Source organism: Fulmarus glacialis, unplaced genomic scaffold, assembly GCF_000690835.1.
Source record: "Fulmarus glacialis isolate BGI_N327 unplaced genomic scaffold, ASM69083v1 scaffold46763, whole genome shotgun sequence".
In the NCBI taxonomy this organism is placed as follows: Eukaryota; Metazoa; Chordata; class Aves; order Procellariiformes; family Procellariidae; genus Fulmarus; species Fulmarus glacialis.
The window spans coordinates 14,345-30,314 of record NW_009203215.1 but is presented as its reverse complement, the minus strand read 5'-3'; the positions used below and the strand labels follow the sequence as shown (position 1 = coordinate 30,314).

General features: G+C 35.1%; 1 protein-coding gene across 1 annotated transcript in view; it reads right to left on the bottom strand.

The window, feature by feature from the left end:
• Window positions 1–505: 505 nt before the first annotated feature.
• Window positions 506–15,970, bottom strand: part of LOC104070972 (protein MRVI1-like) — a gene marked incomplete at its 3' end in the record, with an annotated part of 28,597 nt that continues 13,132 nt past the window's right edge. Inside the window, exons 4-12 of the mRNA XM_009574558.1 lie at window positions 13,582–13,755; window positions 12,514–12,585; window positions 12,008–12,057; window positions 11,531–11,572; window positions 9,793–10,386; window positions 7,451–7,529; window positions 4,489–4,609; window positions 1,721–1,751; window positions 506–646 (exon numbers count right to left, since the gene is read on the bottom strand). Coding sequence (XP_009572853.1) covers window positions 506–646; window positions 1,721–1,751; window positions 4,489–4,609; window positions 7,451–7,529; window positions 9,793–10,386; window positions 11,531–11,572; window positions 12,008–12,057; window positions 12,514–12,585; window positions 13,582–13,755 — 1,304 coding nt within the window. The remainder of the gene's footprint in view (window positions 647–1,720; window positions 1,752–4,488; window positions 4,610–7,450; window positions 7,530–9,792; window positions 10,387–11,530; window positions 11,573–12,007; window positions 12,058–12,513; window positions 12,586–13,581; window positions 13,756–15,970) is intronic.

Sequence of the window (15,970 nt, the reverse complement as noted above, 5' to 3'; positions counted from 1 at the left end):
CATGTATTCCTTAAGTAATCTTCACTGTTTCCTTTCCTATACCACCTTCTATTAACTGCAGTTAAGAGGTCTTCCACGTCACAAATCTCAGGACTTAGATCATTTCAGTAAATCACCTGACTGGACACCTCAAATCTACTGCTAAAGGTCTTGCCCACGAGATCATGGATCAGTGCTCAAATTGCAGTTCTGAATGCTCTTAACTTTGTCACAGGCTTATTCCAAGAATTGAACAGCAAATTCACAGTATTTATTCCTGAAATCTGTTAGAAGTAAGGCAACATCCTCTATGCATTTCCAGCAATGGTGGCCCACTCTGGCAGAAAATGCTCTCTCTCCTGTAGAGTGGTAGGCAGCTTACAGTAAGGAGCTTGTGCAGCAGAAAATGAAGATTTGGGGCTGAATTTACAATAGGTATAAGCAAGCATAGCCACAAGTATTTCAAATGTGTGTGCACTTTCATGTACACTACAGTTCAGAAAAACAATTATTGTTGTTTTCTTACCGTAATGGCTGCTTTAAAGTTTTCCAGTTCCTTCTCAGCATTCTCTTCAGTAAGATTTCTCTCTCTCTCTGCTTGGTTAATTCTAGATTCCAAGGTATAGCTATCATTTCTAAAGGCCAAGGAAAGTTGTACAAATACATTCTGTTTGGATTAAAAAAGGCATTTTGAAATAAGCATCACAGTAATGTAATTCCCAGTAAAAACTTATGAATACAGTATGTTTAACAAACTTTGGTGCTTAAATAAGTATTGAAACAGAAAATTGAAAATATTTTTAAAATTAGATTGTTTAAAAAAATCACTTCGTTTTACTTCCTCTAAAATATGAATAAATGTGTTGCTGCCTCTTTTCCTGAGTGTTTTTCTGGGAGATCAGTAGAGCAGAAGGAAGTAGCCTACCAGAAGTATTAGAATCACAATGGATCTGTTTTCTAGCTGGACTTCCTCCAAGAGTCCCCAAGGTTTTTAAACAGATAGTCTGTCCAAAGGAAGTCCAGGGATGAGCTCACCATTAGCATTGTTTTACCTAAGGGATAAACACCTACCACTGAAGCCAGCAAAAGATTAAGTGCTAACGTTTTTATTCTCTTGCACCCTGCTTTTAAAGATTGTTTTTTTCTTTACTAGATGCATTATTTCTTAGGATTAATACTTTGCAAAGCACAAGGCACCAACAGTTCCATTAGATTGGAGCTATGTAAATAAAGATCTTTTTCTTGATTGAATGTAGAAAAAAAAGAAGAAACAAAGCCAGCAAGCTAAAGAGCAACCTATAAAAAAAATTATTAGCTTGAACCGAAAAAGTAAGAATTATGTAAACTAACTGCAAGATATCACAAAAAAACTGCCCCAAAGCTCCTATTGGCCAATAGAAAAATGCAGTTTACTTTCTGGTCTCATCTAATCTCAATTTTTTTACTACTTTAAGTATATTATAATAATTTCCAAAATGAATGCATATTTTATTACGAAGAATGCACAAACAAGTGTTTTGCTTATTCCTACTCTAAGTCTTTTTACAGTTTATATTGCTTGCATGAATTGCCCATATTTCATAAAATTGTTATTTTGATTGAGCTCAATATGGTTTTTTAATGAGAAATATTTTTTGGAAAAAAAAATCCCATTACCTGGTTCTAATAACCACCCTCAGACTTACAGTAAGCACTTAAAATTGACTCATGTCTAAAATAATGAGTTTAAAAACATACTTACCTCAACTTCTTTTTCAGTAAGTGGAGGGGAGCTTGAAATAAAAGCAAAAAATGCACATTTTAATTAGTTTTGTCTCTAAAAACAAAGCTATTGTAATATTTAATCGAAAAGAACAACAAAAGACATCCTCCCCTTAAATATTTTACGGTTTCTTTTGGTGAAATCACTATTTAATTAATTCAATTGTACTTGTTATGGCTAAACCCCATGTGTTTTTTTAAAAGCAACAGCACAGTATCACCTGAGTATTGGCAAAAACATACCAAAGTTTCTGGCAACTGCAAATACTGCTATCTGTACTACGTTGTGATAAATTGCAACTACAAGAGCAAGACAGACATTACCCTTTTGGAGTTGCAGGTGACTTAATACGCTATACTTCAGATAATTATCTTTACCCGTTTTCCTTCTCTTAACAATTGAAACCTCATGATGATGATCACATATAATCACAGATGGGCAGAATTCAAAACCCAGCTCACTGTATACTGAACTATCCTGTTTTGGCTGCTAACTTTGTTAGAAGTTAGCTAACAATGTTTCTGACACTGATAAAAATATATGTTTGAGTTTTATGAGTTTTCCACCACAAGAATGATTACTGACTATACAAAAACTAGAAAAAGTTACCAAAATGCAGTTTCATAGAATACTATAAAAGAAATGAGATAGACAACATTATATTGCAAGATCTCACTTAAAGGCAGTCATCCCATGTGTTTGAATTTACAGGTTCTTATTCCCTGTCAGTGTTCCAAAACATCAGAGAGCTATTCAGTTTTATGCAAGTGAACAGAGACAAGAAACACCTGAAAGAAATGACAGGAGTTGTAAATACAAATTCTAGTGGATCCCAGTGATAGGAGTTGTGGTTGACATACCTATCATGCGCTGTGCAGACATGATACTTTCAGAAAATTCAAATATTATTGTAATATTCATTGTACCATTAATCCCAAGTATAGAAATCAATGCATCTGGTACCAATGAACAGCAGACTTTTCTTATTGGGTAGAATAATATTCATAATTAGAGTAGCGACTAGAAGAAGGGAGGCCAGTATGTCCCCTGTGTTGGAAAACCATTTTGTGCGTAAAGTATTAGTATTCATATTACTTATTGTTATTCTAGGAGGAAGCCTACTAGGAGGAGTAGTCCTTCTAGAAGGAAGTTCAAGCATCTGTATGTGTTATATAACACAGCACAGAATGATAAAATTTGTGTCTTTGGCTGGGAACGTTCTGAGAAATTTATAGTAAGAATGAAAAGTTATCTGTGTATTTATTCAATAGATTAAGCCAACTGGTTAAAGAATATTACCTGCAAAACAGAAGATCTGCATATTATCTGATCCTCAAAGCCAGTTCAGCATTTACCTATTTTGTACTTAGCTATGAAATTACTTTTCTTTTCAATATTTGATTACAATCAAGCAATGGTCTCTTAGAACTTCTTCACCTCATGCATTCATTTATATAAAATGTTGTATATAGCAGTTCCTTCACAACAAATGTTAAATATTTATTTCATCTGCACAGAGAACGCTTATTGACTGCTTCAAATGATTGAAGGCCTCTGGTATTTATAGTATAAAAACACATGGATGAATTTAGGAATAGTTTTGGCCAAATATATTTGGAATTGTTTTAATGTCTAATAAGCATTTTTTTGTTATGGTTTTATTTCTCTCAAAGAAAAGGCTTATGCAGAAATATGGAAGAAGCTTAGCTTTATTCTAATGCAATACAAAATAAAATATGCTCAGTCTCTAAAGTTATCAGTGGTGCAAGGTATGCAAGGCATGTGGTGATAAATGCTTCATTTGAGCTTTCTTCCCTATATTTCTTAGGCCAGAGCAAAATATTTTCTGACGTTATGGACTTTGGTATCATTTTAAAAATAAACCTCCCCCCAAAAAGGAAAATTCCACTTAAATTCTGTCAAGAAAATGTTAAGTTTGGATAGTAATAAACTCAAATCAGAACGAAAATAAGTGTTTCTAAAGGTCTGGATAAACACTTGGCAGCTATAGTCTGTTATGACTCCACCTCGGAAGAGTATGGGCCAGAGGATTCCCTTGCTATAGTTACATTGCATTATGCAACAATAGCTCTGGTTTCAAATGATCTCTTGTATGGTGCTATCCTACACATCTATAACATGGAGACATACTGTTTCAGATTGCTTAAGAGGGAAAGGAGAAACTCCTGAGCCATGGCAGGTGTTAAGCAACCTGTTGATAACTGCCTACTTGCACAGCCCAATATCACAGAATTCGCAAGCGAGTCCTTCAACTACATTTGCAAAATAAACTCCATTTCCCTGAAAAATCGTCACCTGCAGAAAAACTGCAGAATTCTTACATGCCCAAATTTTACCATTGGAAAGCATTATCTGGCCTGATTGTTCTTCTGGGGGAAAGAAATACCAACATTTTCAACATGAATTTATATCTCAGCAGCAATCCTGTAAACCAGGAGCGGACAGACCGGTAGAAAAATCTATATAAAAACATACTTGTAGCATGCAAGTTAGGTTTCAGACTTTTTATGTAGAACTTACAAACTAATTTTAAAAGTTGGCCAGTTACTGGAAGTCAGTGCACTCCCCAAAATTTTTCAGAAAATATGTGTTGCACATTTTAAGATGCAGCAATCTGTCTACTTATATGGATCCCCTATGAATGGAACTCCATAAAGGGAGTTCACTGGAAACTGTTAGTGTGCCTTCCCCTGGATGATGTCTTTCTATTTCTAATGAGCTTTTACCTTCCCGGAAGCGATTTGTGCACTCGTAGTTTTCGCAGCAATACATCAGGAATGCTGGGCATGACATCAGAGCTATTCTTTGTCTCTTCCTCTTCAGTGGGGGAGGGGAGAGGTGAAGGGCCTAAAGATATTTTCAGATAAAAAACTTTTATGTTATTTGAAAAGTCATGCATTAACTATTAATAGTCAGCATCTCAGAGCCGAATAGGACCTTTTAGCCTAACTGTGTCCTTTTTAAAGTCAATGAGGATTTCACCCCAACTCTACTGGGAGCAAAAGTGAACCTACAAGAAAAGGTCCATCCCTTTGTTCAGGATGTTACTTCCTTTATTGCATATGGTGATACATCACTCATCTCTCCTTTACTGCTAAAGTAAAGATCCTCTGTCTTCCTTTCAAGCAGTGGCAACAAAAGTAATCAGTACAACTGTCATCCTTTTTGTAGAAAGACTGAAGTAATATGCACTCTGACAGTCTCTAGTGCACTGAAAAATAATTATTGTATTAGTATTTTTCCTAGAATTCAAACTGAACCCAGATTCATTACTAGAACATCTAACCTAACATTTTGCATTTGTGCTTTACCAGTACAGTTACATCATTTCTGGAATATTTTAGCTTAGATTTTGTAATAGAGTACTGTTATTTTCTAAGGCTTTAAATGACACCTGCCAAGATGAAGTCTAGTATAATGTACTATACTACAGATTTTGTGCACCATTTATGGTGATGAATCTACAACATGTACTTGTTTGCATTGCATGTTCATTGAAACAAGACATAAAGGTTATAATTGCATTCTCTACTTCTGTCACTTACATAAGGACCAAGATATGGCTTATACTTTTTTTTTAAATTCATATTACTTAACTTTTTTATTTTTGTTTTATTTAATGTCATATATAATAATTCCCTTCTCTCCTTCTATCTTGCCAGAATTTAATGAAGGACTCTCCTATAGGAAAGTCAGGTTCCTCAGACTTGGGAAGATATCTTTGTACAGCTCTCCTGTTCATTTGACATAACAGAAAGATTCTTAGACTTGCAAAACAAATAGTGTGAAAAAGCTCAAATTCTGTAAATGTGGAGAGCATTAACATGAAAGACAGAAGAGAATGGGAGATTCTTTCTAGCTACATTTTAGTTCCGTGCATTTCCTTTATATTTAAAAAATCCAGTATTTACTTAAGAGCAGTCATGTGTGCCCCCATAAAAAGCCAGCCTGACATTACAATGTCTCCAGATCTAATATATCCCACTTATCTGAACTTCTGTATATGCAAAGTTGTGTTTACTAAGATGATCACAATAACTTGGCATCGATAGCAAAACATGATGGAGCCAGTATATTTGATTCATAAGAGTAATAATGAAGTAGCTGGCTATTTCCTATTGTTTAAGCAAAATTACTACCCCAGTTAAAAAGCACGAGGTGGCTTTTATGACAATGTAAGGAAGTCTCCCTAACAAATGAACTAAGTGACCCCTCACTTGTTTTCCCCACTGAAGACAAGGAGTTGACCCTTAATGTTCTGGCTATCATTTAGATAAGTTAGTAGACTTTAAAAAGCTCATGGTGCTCATGAGATCTTGGTTGAAAAGCTGAATAAAATAATGCTTAGCTTTTCATAATGTTTTCCTCAAAAGTTTCAAATCTGCCAAAATTATGTAACAGGCTGGTAAAATGGCAACTATTTTACACTTTCAAACAGAGCCTGCTAAATAATTTCTGGGAAATTATATATTAGCAGAGTGACAGGAATAATATTACCATATCTAAGAATCCAAGGATATAATCACTAAATACAGAAAGGACAAGAAGTCTCTTTTAATTTTGTTTCATTCAGACTGAAGATGATAGAGAGATCCAGAGATAACATGAAATGTAATATCTCAGCCATCTCCCTGTATAACAGAAACTTCAAAGCATTATGAAACAGTCCCAAAGGAAATCTATGAATTAGCAAAATGAACAGTATTAGGAAAAATGGAAATTGTCTTTGGATCAAATCTTGGACAATCAGTTTCAGATCCTTTCATATTAACCATCTCTATTTCAGTTCATGTGGCCTTAAAAACACTCTGAACAAGTTCTGACTTAACTACTTCCAAACAGATACACTGTTTTGGTTTAAATATTTTCAACTGATTGCTCAGCACTACTGCTATTTAGTTCTTCCAGTTGTGGAATTGTCCTCAAGATTATATGTTTGCTCTTTATTTCTATTCTGAATCTTTTTAGATGCAGCCTACAGGCATCAGATCTCATTTGCTTGTGTTAGATTGGAAAAACCATTTGGTGCCAGATTTCTGTTTCCTCATTTATGCAGAGTTTAAGCCTTTTCCGTATTAAAAATCATACAAATTGAGCTAAAAAAACCCCACTTATTGTAAGGCATATTTTTCCAATCTTTCAATCATATTTATGTCTCTTCTCTGGCCTTACTCTTACTTATCCACATTGATGTAGAGCTGTGGACCAGAAGTGAACATGCCATTCCAATATTTGCCAACATATACTAAAATAAAAAAGCAGGAATAAAGCATTCCATCTCTTATTTATACTTTCAAGGATCAAATTCACGCTTATAGCCACAATATCCTGCAGAGGTCACATCCATTCAATCCATCACTGCTGAAACTTTTTTTCAGAAAGTCACTGCAACTTGGGTGTCAGACAGTCCTCCATCTATTAAGTACAAGCTAGATTCTGTTGAGGTATGCATCTTTTCATTTGGTTGTAATAATACCTACAGTATCTTCTTTGCTCAGATCATCAAGAAATTCAGGTACTTCAATTATTGGTCTCTCTTACTGATTATTTACTACCCTCCTCCATGACTGCTTCATTACAACTACTATTGCAGTTGAAGACAGACTTTTTTTTCCCCTCCATATTAGTCAATTATAAAAATCAGTTTATAACAAACAAACACTCCTTCCAGCTTTTATGATACTGCACCTTTTTCCTGTTCAGCTGCTTCACTAAGTTCAGGAAGTTTAAGTCCAACTAAATTTTGATTTCTCATCAAAATATGCTCCTGTTAAGAAAAACAGTAACATTTCTAAGTAACTTAACTAGAAATCTCAATTTAAATATCCCTGCCATGTGCACACTAAATATAACATTCACTTTAGTTAATAAACATAATGGAGATATTTATATTAAATTATAGTTAGATGCTACATTGCATGGATACATGTACACACACACTCTTAAATATTACATATTTCAAATTTCATACATGCATTATTTAGACTGAGATTTACAACATGTGCCCCTTACTCAAGTAGAAAAACTGAGTTTTGGTAAATGACAGTTTTAGTAAATGAGAGCAAAAAAAGTAATTTTGGATATAGCCATAGTAATAAGTAAGTATCCCAGAAAGCAGAGAAAATTCAGAAAATCAAATATATGAGACTTTACCACTTTGATTTATTAAGTAGGATTTATTCACACTGAAGCTTGGTATGCTACAGCTGCAAGTTAATACTTCATTGTTACTGTACTCTGCCCCTATTCCTTACAGGTAGGGAAGAATGTACTCTCAAGGATTAAACCTTGTTATCTTATTTCTCCTTCTATCATCTCCTCATTTTCTACTTTCATATTCTCAAATATGTTTAAAATTCACAAACACCTGCTTTTGTTTATAAGCCGACAATTCCTACTGGAGACAGAATTCAAATCTCACCTAACTGGAATTATATATCATGTAGTATTAATTTTCTGACTCTAACTACTATTTGTGCTTAACAACTTCTAGGACTTTCAGAATTATATGGCTTAAGTGTGTCTATAATCAAAACTTCCAGTACATTTATGCTAAGAATGTGTGTTACATAAACAGGAAAAGATTAATAACTAAGCTGCCATTCTCAAGTAATACAATGGGAATTAAATAACCAAAGTGCAGAATTTGAGGTCCTCACCTGTCAGCCCTGTGTTCATCTTAAAATACTAACTACTGGAGGTCAAAGAAAATACTCTTATTAGGCTGTTAAGGAAAGTAACTACTACATTTTTTTTTTCTTTCAAAGGTCATTTTTGCTATACACACGTGGTAGTTCTTTATGATGGTGGTTTATCATTTCATGACATTTTTACTTTTTTCAATACACTGGTTAATTCTTAGGGTTTAATCCTTAATTTTTACCAATCATGTAGACAATTATTTAACAACGGATTAGTTTATAGATTTCGTAGTTCAAGTCTATCCTTCAAGAAGCTGACACATTTGCACCATGTTAGAATTAGGACCTGTAGGTTTGGCCTTCCTCTCAGAGGCACCCAGTTTTAAAGCTCTGGACACTTTGAGATATTTTCTGAGAATGTTCAATAAGCAAAAAATCATACCAAAACAATTTCCTGTCCCCTGAGATCTTGCAAATGTAATGTAACTGCAAAGGCTAGTATTCTTGAATGACAGGACTACTGCCCTTAGAAGGGAGAATACCAACCAATACAGGACTCAAAACCACTCAGTTGAACAAAGTCAAAGTGATTTTTAAATCCAAAGAAAGTTTACAAACAGTATATGACACAGAGGCTTGTAAGCCCTCAAACAAGAGTATATTAACCGTCTCCAAACTTCAGTTAAAGATTTCTGTGTATATGCAGGTCTCAGTCCACTCATACAGAAATCAGTCAATTAGTCAATATATTGTGAGAGCCTGTGGATCTGAGGACAATTCCGAAGAAGCAGAAAAAGCATAGCACAGGGAAGCAAAGGAAGTAAAAGAGCATAAGTGACCCTCTTAAAGAGAATGTTGTTACATCCTGAGGAAGTAAAGATTCTAAAATTCTCTTTAGAAATTAAATAGATCATTTTAGTCACAAGCACATTTTACAAATGACATGATTGTTAATCAGCTGCTTCCTGTTTATAGGTCATGTAAACAATGCAAAAATGAGATATATTGTGTTTTAGACTACCTTTCTGTCACAATGAAAGCAGTTAGTACTTTTTTGACACAAGTATTACAATTTTTTTCTGGGGGCCAAAACTTGCATGTGCAAGACCATATGCATATTTGCATATTGAAGAGACCACAGTGCAGTTGATGCATATTTGAAGAGAACTAAGATATAGAATAATTCCACGGAATTTAGTTACAGGTTACAATTTACTAAAGTTGCAAAGGAAAAACATGATACAATTTTGTATTGATTTTGCTGAAACTGTTTCCCATTATATTACTGTATGTTTCTTGCAATGACAAAAACAATGCTAAGCGAGTTGCAAGTTTAGTAAGATATGAAAATAACTTTAAAACAGGATACAACTGATGACTAGGACTCACCTCTCTGAGCTTTGTCAATTTCTGCATTCGAACCGGTTGAACTTGGATTTGAAGGTCTTTGAATGCTTTTAATTGATTGCTGGATTTATTACCAACAACAAAGCTTTTATCTTCCTCAAATGGTAATTTTAAAGGTGTTTTATCTTTCTGTCCAGGCTCCAAGCTATCCCATGATACAGCCCGTAGTAGAGGAGGACGCAGTCCACAGAGTTTAAATTCTGGTTTACATGATACTTTATGGTCCCTCATTTCTGGAACAGGAATTTTTAGCTTTGAGTCTGTATTTCCTATGCCTGGTCCTGGTAGATGGGTTCTTAAAGGAACATCATTTTCTTTTGCTTTCTTCAGGAATGATTTTCCAAGTTCATTTTCACAAACATTCATGCAAGTGTTAAGAGACATTCTGCCACCATCACCACCTGAAGGGGAGCATTTAGGTAAAGTATCCATGTATTTACGTGGATCAAAATTTTCTTTTTGTTCTGAGAGCTTCTCTTTGGAGTTTTCAATACCAGCAGAACGAGGAACCAACCTTCCCTGAGAAATCTTTCTTTGATCATTCTGCCTTCGATCAATTAATCCTTTTGCAGCATTCTGAAATAGAGGGACACGCATAAAACAGACAACAAGTGCAGATTTCTCTCTTCCCCTGCCCAAGGACAGATTTTCACTGTAAAAAGCCATTTCCTTTTCAGTGACATTTGCTTTTAAACATGTGCTGTTGACAAGAGAAATAATTTTTAAAAGGCACTTGAAAGAACACTGAATTGGGAATCTCTTTTCTGAACTTTTGAGATAACCTCCTCCCATTCCAGAGTCCATTATAGCAATCCTCACATAGCCAAGGTTCTCATCATCTTAATGTAAGGTTTGTCTGAGTATATGCCTTTAACCCTGTATCTTATAGCACTGTTACTTTCCTTTGATTGTTTTCTGTAAGTCCCTCACCTCCCAAGGGAAAAAAACATGGGCTTGTACACTAAGTTAAAGTACATATTGTAATATCTCTCTTCTTACTTTGTGTGCAGTACCATAGATTATAATTTGGCTGCAATCTCTACAGGAGAACTGGCAAAAGAATGTTTGCCTATACCTTGGCTCCTTTGGTACAGAATCTGTATTTTGTCTAAGGGCATCTGTGTCAGCAATTTAAGGCAATCTAACCGTGGGCTCTGCCTTAGATATGTTGCTACTCCTCTCCTTTATAGTTACTGCTCCAAAATTCTGCTGCCATACTGGTTTTTGTAAGTATTGCCTAATTCACTCACAGCAAAATCTCTTTAAAGGGCCATCTGATATTACCTAAAACACATCAGGAAGCATTCATATAAACTGCTCCACCGATAGTTGTGTGGAGCCGTAACATCCCATCAGTGGTGCGGAACACAAGATACAGTAACCTCTTCCACTGAACCAAAAGCGTCTGGAAGAGGATGTCTGTCTGAAACACCAGCATACACCAAAGTGGCTATAGGAGATATTTTTACTTTACTTATAAAGGTATTTAGTACATTGATTTTAATTGAGCTAGAGCAGGGTGCATGGTAGGATGTAAAGGCTAGCTGTAAGCCCATTGTCCTCCACTACATTTGCAGGTGCTTCACAATTTCTTAGAGCAGTATCATTTTTCTTTTCACTCAGTGAACAGTCTTTTAGCCTTTTTAGTCACATAAGTAAGTCATATGTGTGCTAAGACAAACAGGCAGATTTTGTTCAACACCTAATGTGAAACACTTACCTCTGCAGTTTGCCTGTCATCCTCTTTCACAGTTCTGTTATTCTAGCAAAAAAGGAAGAAAAAAGTTGCCTTACAAAGTTATCATCTTTCACATCTATGTTGCAAATGTTAGAGATAGATATTAATGGATGAACTTTGAATCTCTTAATTTTTACACTGCTTGTCACATTTATTTATGAAGTGATTTTAGAGATTAGCTTTTTCCATAGATTAGGATTATATTGGATCGTTTTCCATTTTCTACACTTAACAGATCTCTATGATCCTTCAGCGCTTGTTACCTCATGGTTTTTTGTCTTCAGAGTAAACATTGATTAGTCCCTCACTCTGCAGAAAAAAACATATCAATAATCCAATCTTGGAATATAAAATGGTATTCAAAACATCCCATTTTCCTCAGGGACTAACAGGACAGCATAATGTAATATAGTACTGTAATAACCAGGTTACTGTGCAGACTCTTCAGCTCTTTCTTACCTGCCCTGGAGATACTGACTCGACACTAGTGGCTGTGCATGCATCAGACCCTAGAAAGACACACACATAATTAGGGCATATCCTGATGTTTTGCTCAAAATTTTTACTACTACAGCGTTAGCAAACACATACATGCACCGTTCCATGTAATATATTAAGGACAAAATTTAAATGTGGAAAATACTATTTAAAAAGGGAAAAAAAAAAGTAAAATATAGTAAGTGAAAGATCATTAAAGCTTCTCAAAACTTTTTGTTTCAACATTACTGAAAAGAGTAAAAAAATAGAACATGTAACCTAGCAGCAGGGATAAAAATATAATACAAAAATATAATTTAAAAAAAAAAGTAAAAATATATATTGTGGGCATTCACGAGCTTTGTCATATTCAGAAGGAGATGCTTGAATCTACAGATTTTGACTTCTCCTCGAGAAGTATTAAAAAATACATTTTTGGTGAACTTTAACTTATAAAAGTTTGAGCCTGAATAAATAGCTGATGGAACTGGAAGAGTGAGAGAGAGAGTTGCTCCGAGATGCTACTGGTGAAACTTTAGGACTAAGTGTAGGGGAAACTGCTTCATTAAAACAAAGACAAAACAAAAAACAGGTAATTTTACTTTCTAGGCTTGCAGCTTCTGAATTTTTAAAATTCAGATGAGATTAAGACATGAATCTCATAGTCATTAGTCATGTGTTTGTCCAGAACCTGACAAGTCATTTTAATTGCCAAGTTGTACTTGGCAATTAGGAACTTAGAGTAGGTTTTATCTCGTATACGTGCCATAAACTAATACAATTCTGTTGATACACAGAATCCTTATTCTCCTGAGTTTTCTGATACTGTAAGCACTGCGGATAAGTAGACACAAGAGAAGGATTCACAAGGAAAAAAAAAAAAAAAGAAAAATTTAATTTTAAAAAGTATAGTTGTTTTTTTCCGTCAGAAAGCATCAAGCCAATTTTAAGATAGAACTTTGTTTTGAATTGGCATTTCAAAGCTAAATGAAAGTCCTACTTTTCAAACACTTCATATGAGGGGGAAAAAACAATTTCAATTGACGTTCTAGAACAAAACATTTCATTCTGCTTTTTTTAAAGGAGAATCTGGTCCATTTAGCTAAGTTTATGACTGTGTTCAGAATAAAAGTCTGGGTAGTTCTGTCTGGGGGGAATGTTTTTTCAGCAGTATGAATCTTGCCATTAAAATTTCATTTTATGTACAATAGAAACTTTAGGAAGAAAATCTTCACAAACAGAAATTTGTGACCATTTTTTAGATTCCAACAGAAATACTTCATGCTTTCCTATTACAGTGTTTGCAGTGTGTCATTCAGGCACTTAAAAACTTTACACCATCTTCCACTGTTACATCTGAATATAGAGATTGATCATTTCATTCATAAAATTCCGTTTTATACGGAATTGTGAGGAGGGGCAGAGGGATTCTGACCTTCAAATTAACAAAGTGTTTGTATACAGTAGCAATGTATGCATTACAGTAGATGTTTGTTTGTGCCTTTGCAGATCTTCGAAGCAGAATATAAAATCTTGTTTTCAGAATCTGTACCTACCTGTGGGTGACTCTGGAAGGCTGCTTCTTGACTTTCTGCCTCTGCGCATTAGAAACCTCTCGCTCGCTTTCTTTGCTTCTTCTAGTAATTCAAGGTTCTTCTTTTTGTCTTCCTCTGATATTTTGACATCTGGTAGTTGATCATTTACCAGATCAATCACATGACCGCTGTTGTCTGGGTAGAAAAAGTCAGAATTAGAGCTGTACCTCATAGATACATTGTAGCATTTCAGAGTAACAAGTATAAAATATATCTATAAATTTAGCTTTGAGCTTGCATTTAACAAACATTAATGTCTGCTTATTTCTAATGTTGTTATATTCTCAAATTTAGAGCAAGTCCTCAAAAACACAGATAACCCACTAAGATTAAGTCACTATGCTCTGATACGTGAAACTGGCTTTTCCGGCTGTGTCCCCAATACAGTTTTTCTAATTTATCAGTAAAAGTGGCATTAGATCCATCTCAACTAGCAGTCACAGCATTTCTGTCTACAGACAGTTTTTCCATGGATTTTGTATGTCCAGTTTTTCAAGGCTAAGGTCCCACAAAGTCCCGTGGCAAAGATTTATGCAAACTAGTTTTAACATACAGATGATTCCATCAAATAATCTATAAAATGAAATGCAGAGTTTGGAACTATAAAGATTTTATTCTATGCAGATAGAAGAGCTTTTCCCACACATGCAGAAGCAACAGTAAAGCTGCATCTGGCAAAGCTGCAGGCAGAAGTTGAATAGCTAAAGCCTGAGAATTATAAAGCTATTTCAAAAAGCAAATCACTCTCTACCATGTGGTGGACCTGCAAGAATTTTCCAAAGGAATTGCAAATCCCATTAGAATATCTAATAGTTAAAGAAGGCATTGTTAGAGATTGCTTTTCCTCATGCCCACTTATGTTGATATGTTAGATATGTGACCCAGGAGAATGCATGGACCACAAACTGAAAGCCACTGCCTTACACTTAGACCTTTAGATTAATGCATTGTTTCCTAAACAATTTTTAATTAATTGTAGAAAGAACCCATTAATCCCTGTCTTCCAAATTGGTCAAAACCACTAAACTTTGAGCACTAATTTTTACAGTTCTCCAGGCTATGATTAAGCAAAGAATGTAGCCTGTTGTCGGAAAGGCCCTTTCTGTGTGAGTTGGTATGAATGGTTTCTATAAGCATCTAGGCTGTATGGAGAAACAGTTACCTGAAAACAGGCCAAAGAAAGGAAACATATATGCTGACAAGGTAGTGTGTGCAAGTTTTTCATGGGTTGATAAACTCTACAGACTTGTAAGCTTGTTGGATCTGCAAGAACTGATAAATAGATCACCAAGAGTCTGCTCAATCTGTACAAGGCCACTGACACACACTAGCATCAACAACAGACTGCAAGTCAGACATTTATTCTCAGGAAACTATGAGAAAATTTGTGACTGTGTGAGTGAACTAACTATATGAGTGAATAAGTGACTGTTGTGTGAAGAGTTATCTGGTATTAATAACAACTTGATCACATTAACAACAGCTTAGTGAATAAAATGTGTTCTAAGAAGTATCAGTTGTGACTGTCTCTCTCGCCAGCTTGATGCCTCTATTAGGGAAGAGGCAATTTATAACACTGTTTTGCAATAAGAACAACTTACTAAAGAACAGCTTGGGTGAGGGGGAGGAAAGTCATCAGGTAATACGAGAAAAATATTTTTAAATTTGACAAGAGCCATTACAGAACAATTAGTCTTCAGAAAAGCTAAGAACATAAGTAAGCAGCAAAAACTCAAGGGGTTTTGGTTTGTGGTTGTGGGGTTGGTTGGTTATTGGGGTTTTTTTGGGGGTGGGGAGAGGGGGGGTTGTTTTTAATTTCCATAAATTTAGTTCAATTTCAAGGCTGTCAAAAAGCATGCCCACAGTTTGGATATTCTTAAAGCAATCTATTCTTAATGAAATATCTGTTTTGTTTTACACTAAGATTTGTGTGTTGAAAGTTTGAGAGAAAGACCTCCCATGGCACTTTCCTTGGGCCAGCAAAAGAGGAGAGCTGCAAGGCATGGTTATTTCTATCTTCCTTGAGCAGATAAGTTTTCCTCACTATACTCAACATCTCTGCCTTTTTATATTTGCTTTGCCTTCTGCCTCTTCACCACTTCCATTTCCCTTCCCCTTTGCTGCCATTTCCTCTTTTCCCATGAATTCCCTTTAGTATCTCCTGCTGCGTCCCATCTCAGCACCTGCTTACAAATGACAAGTGTTCAAAGAATCACTTGTTGACTATTTCAGGTCTACGAGTTTATGACCATGAAGGCAAGACAGACCTCCAACAGGAGACATTTTGCAACAGGTTTAATTAGAAAATGCCTTACTTAGAAAAGCAACATCTTAGAATCATAGGGTAATT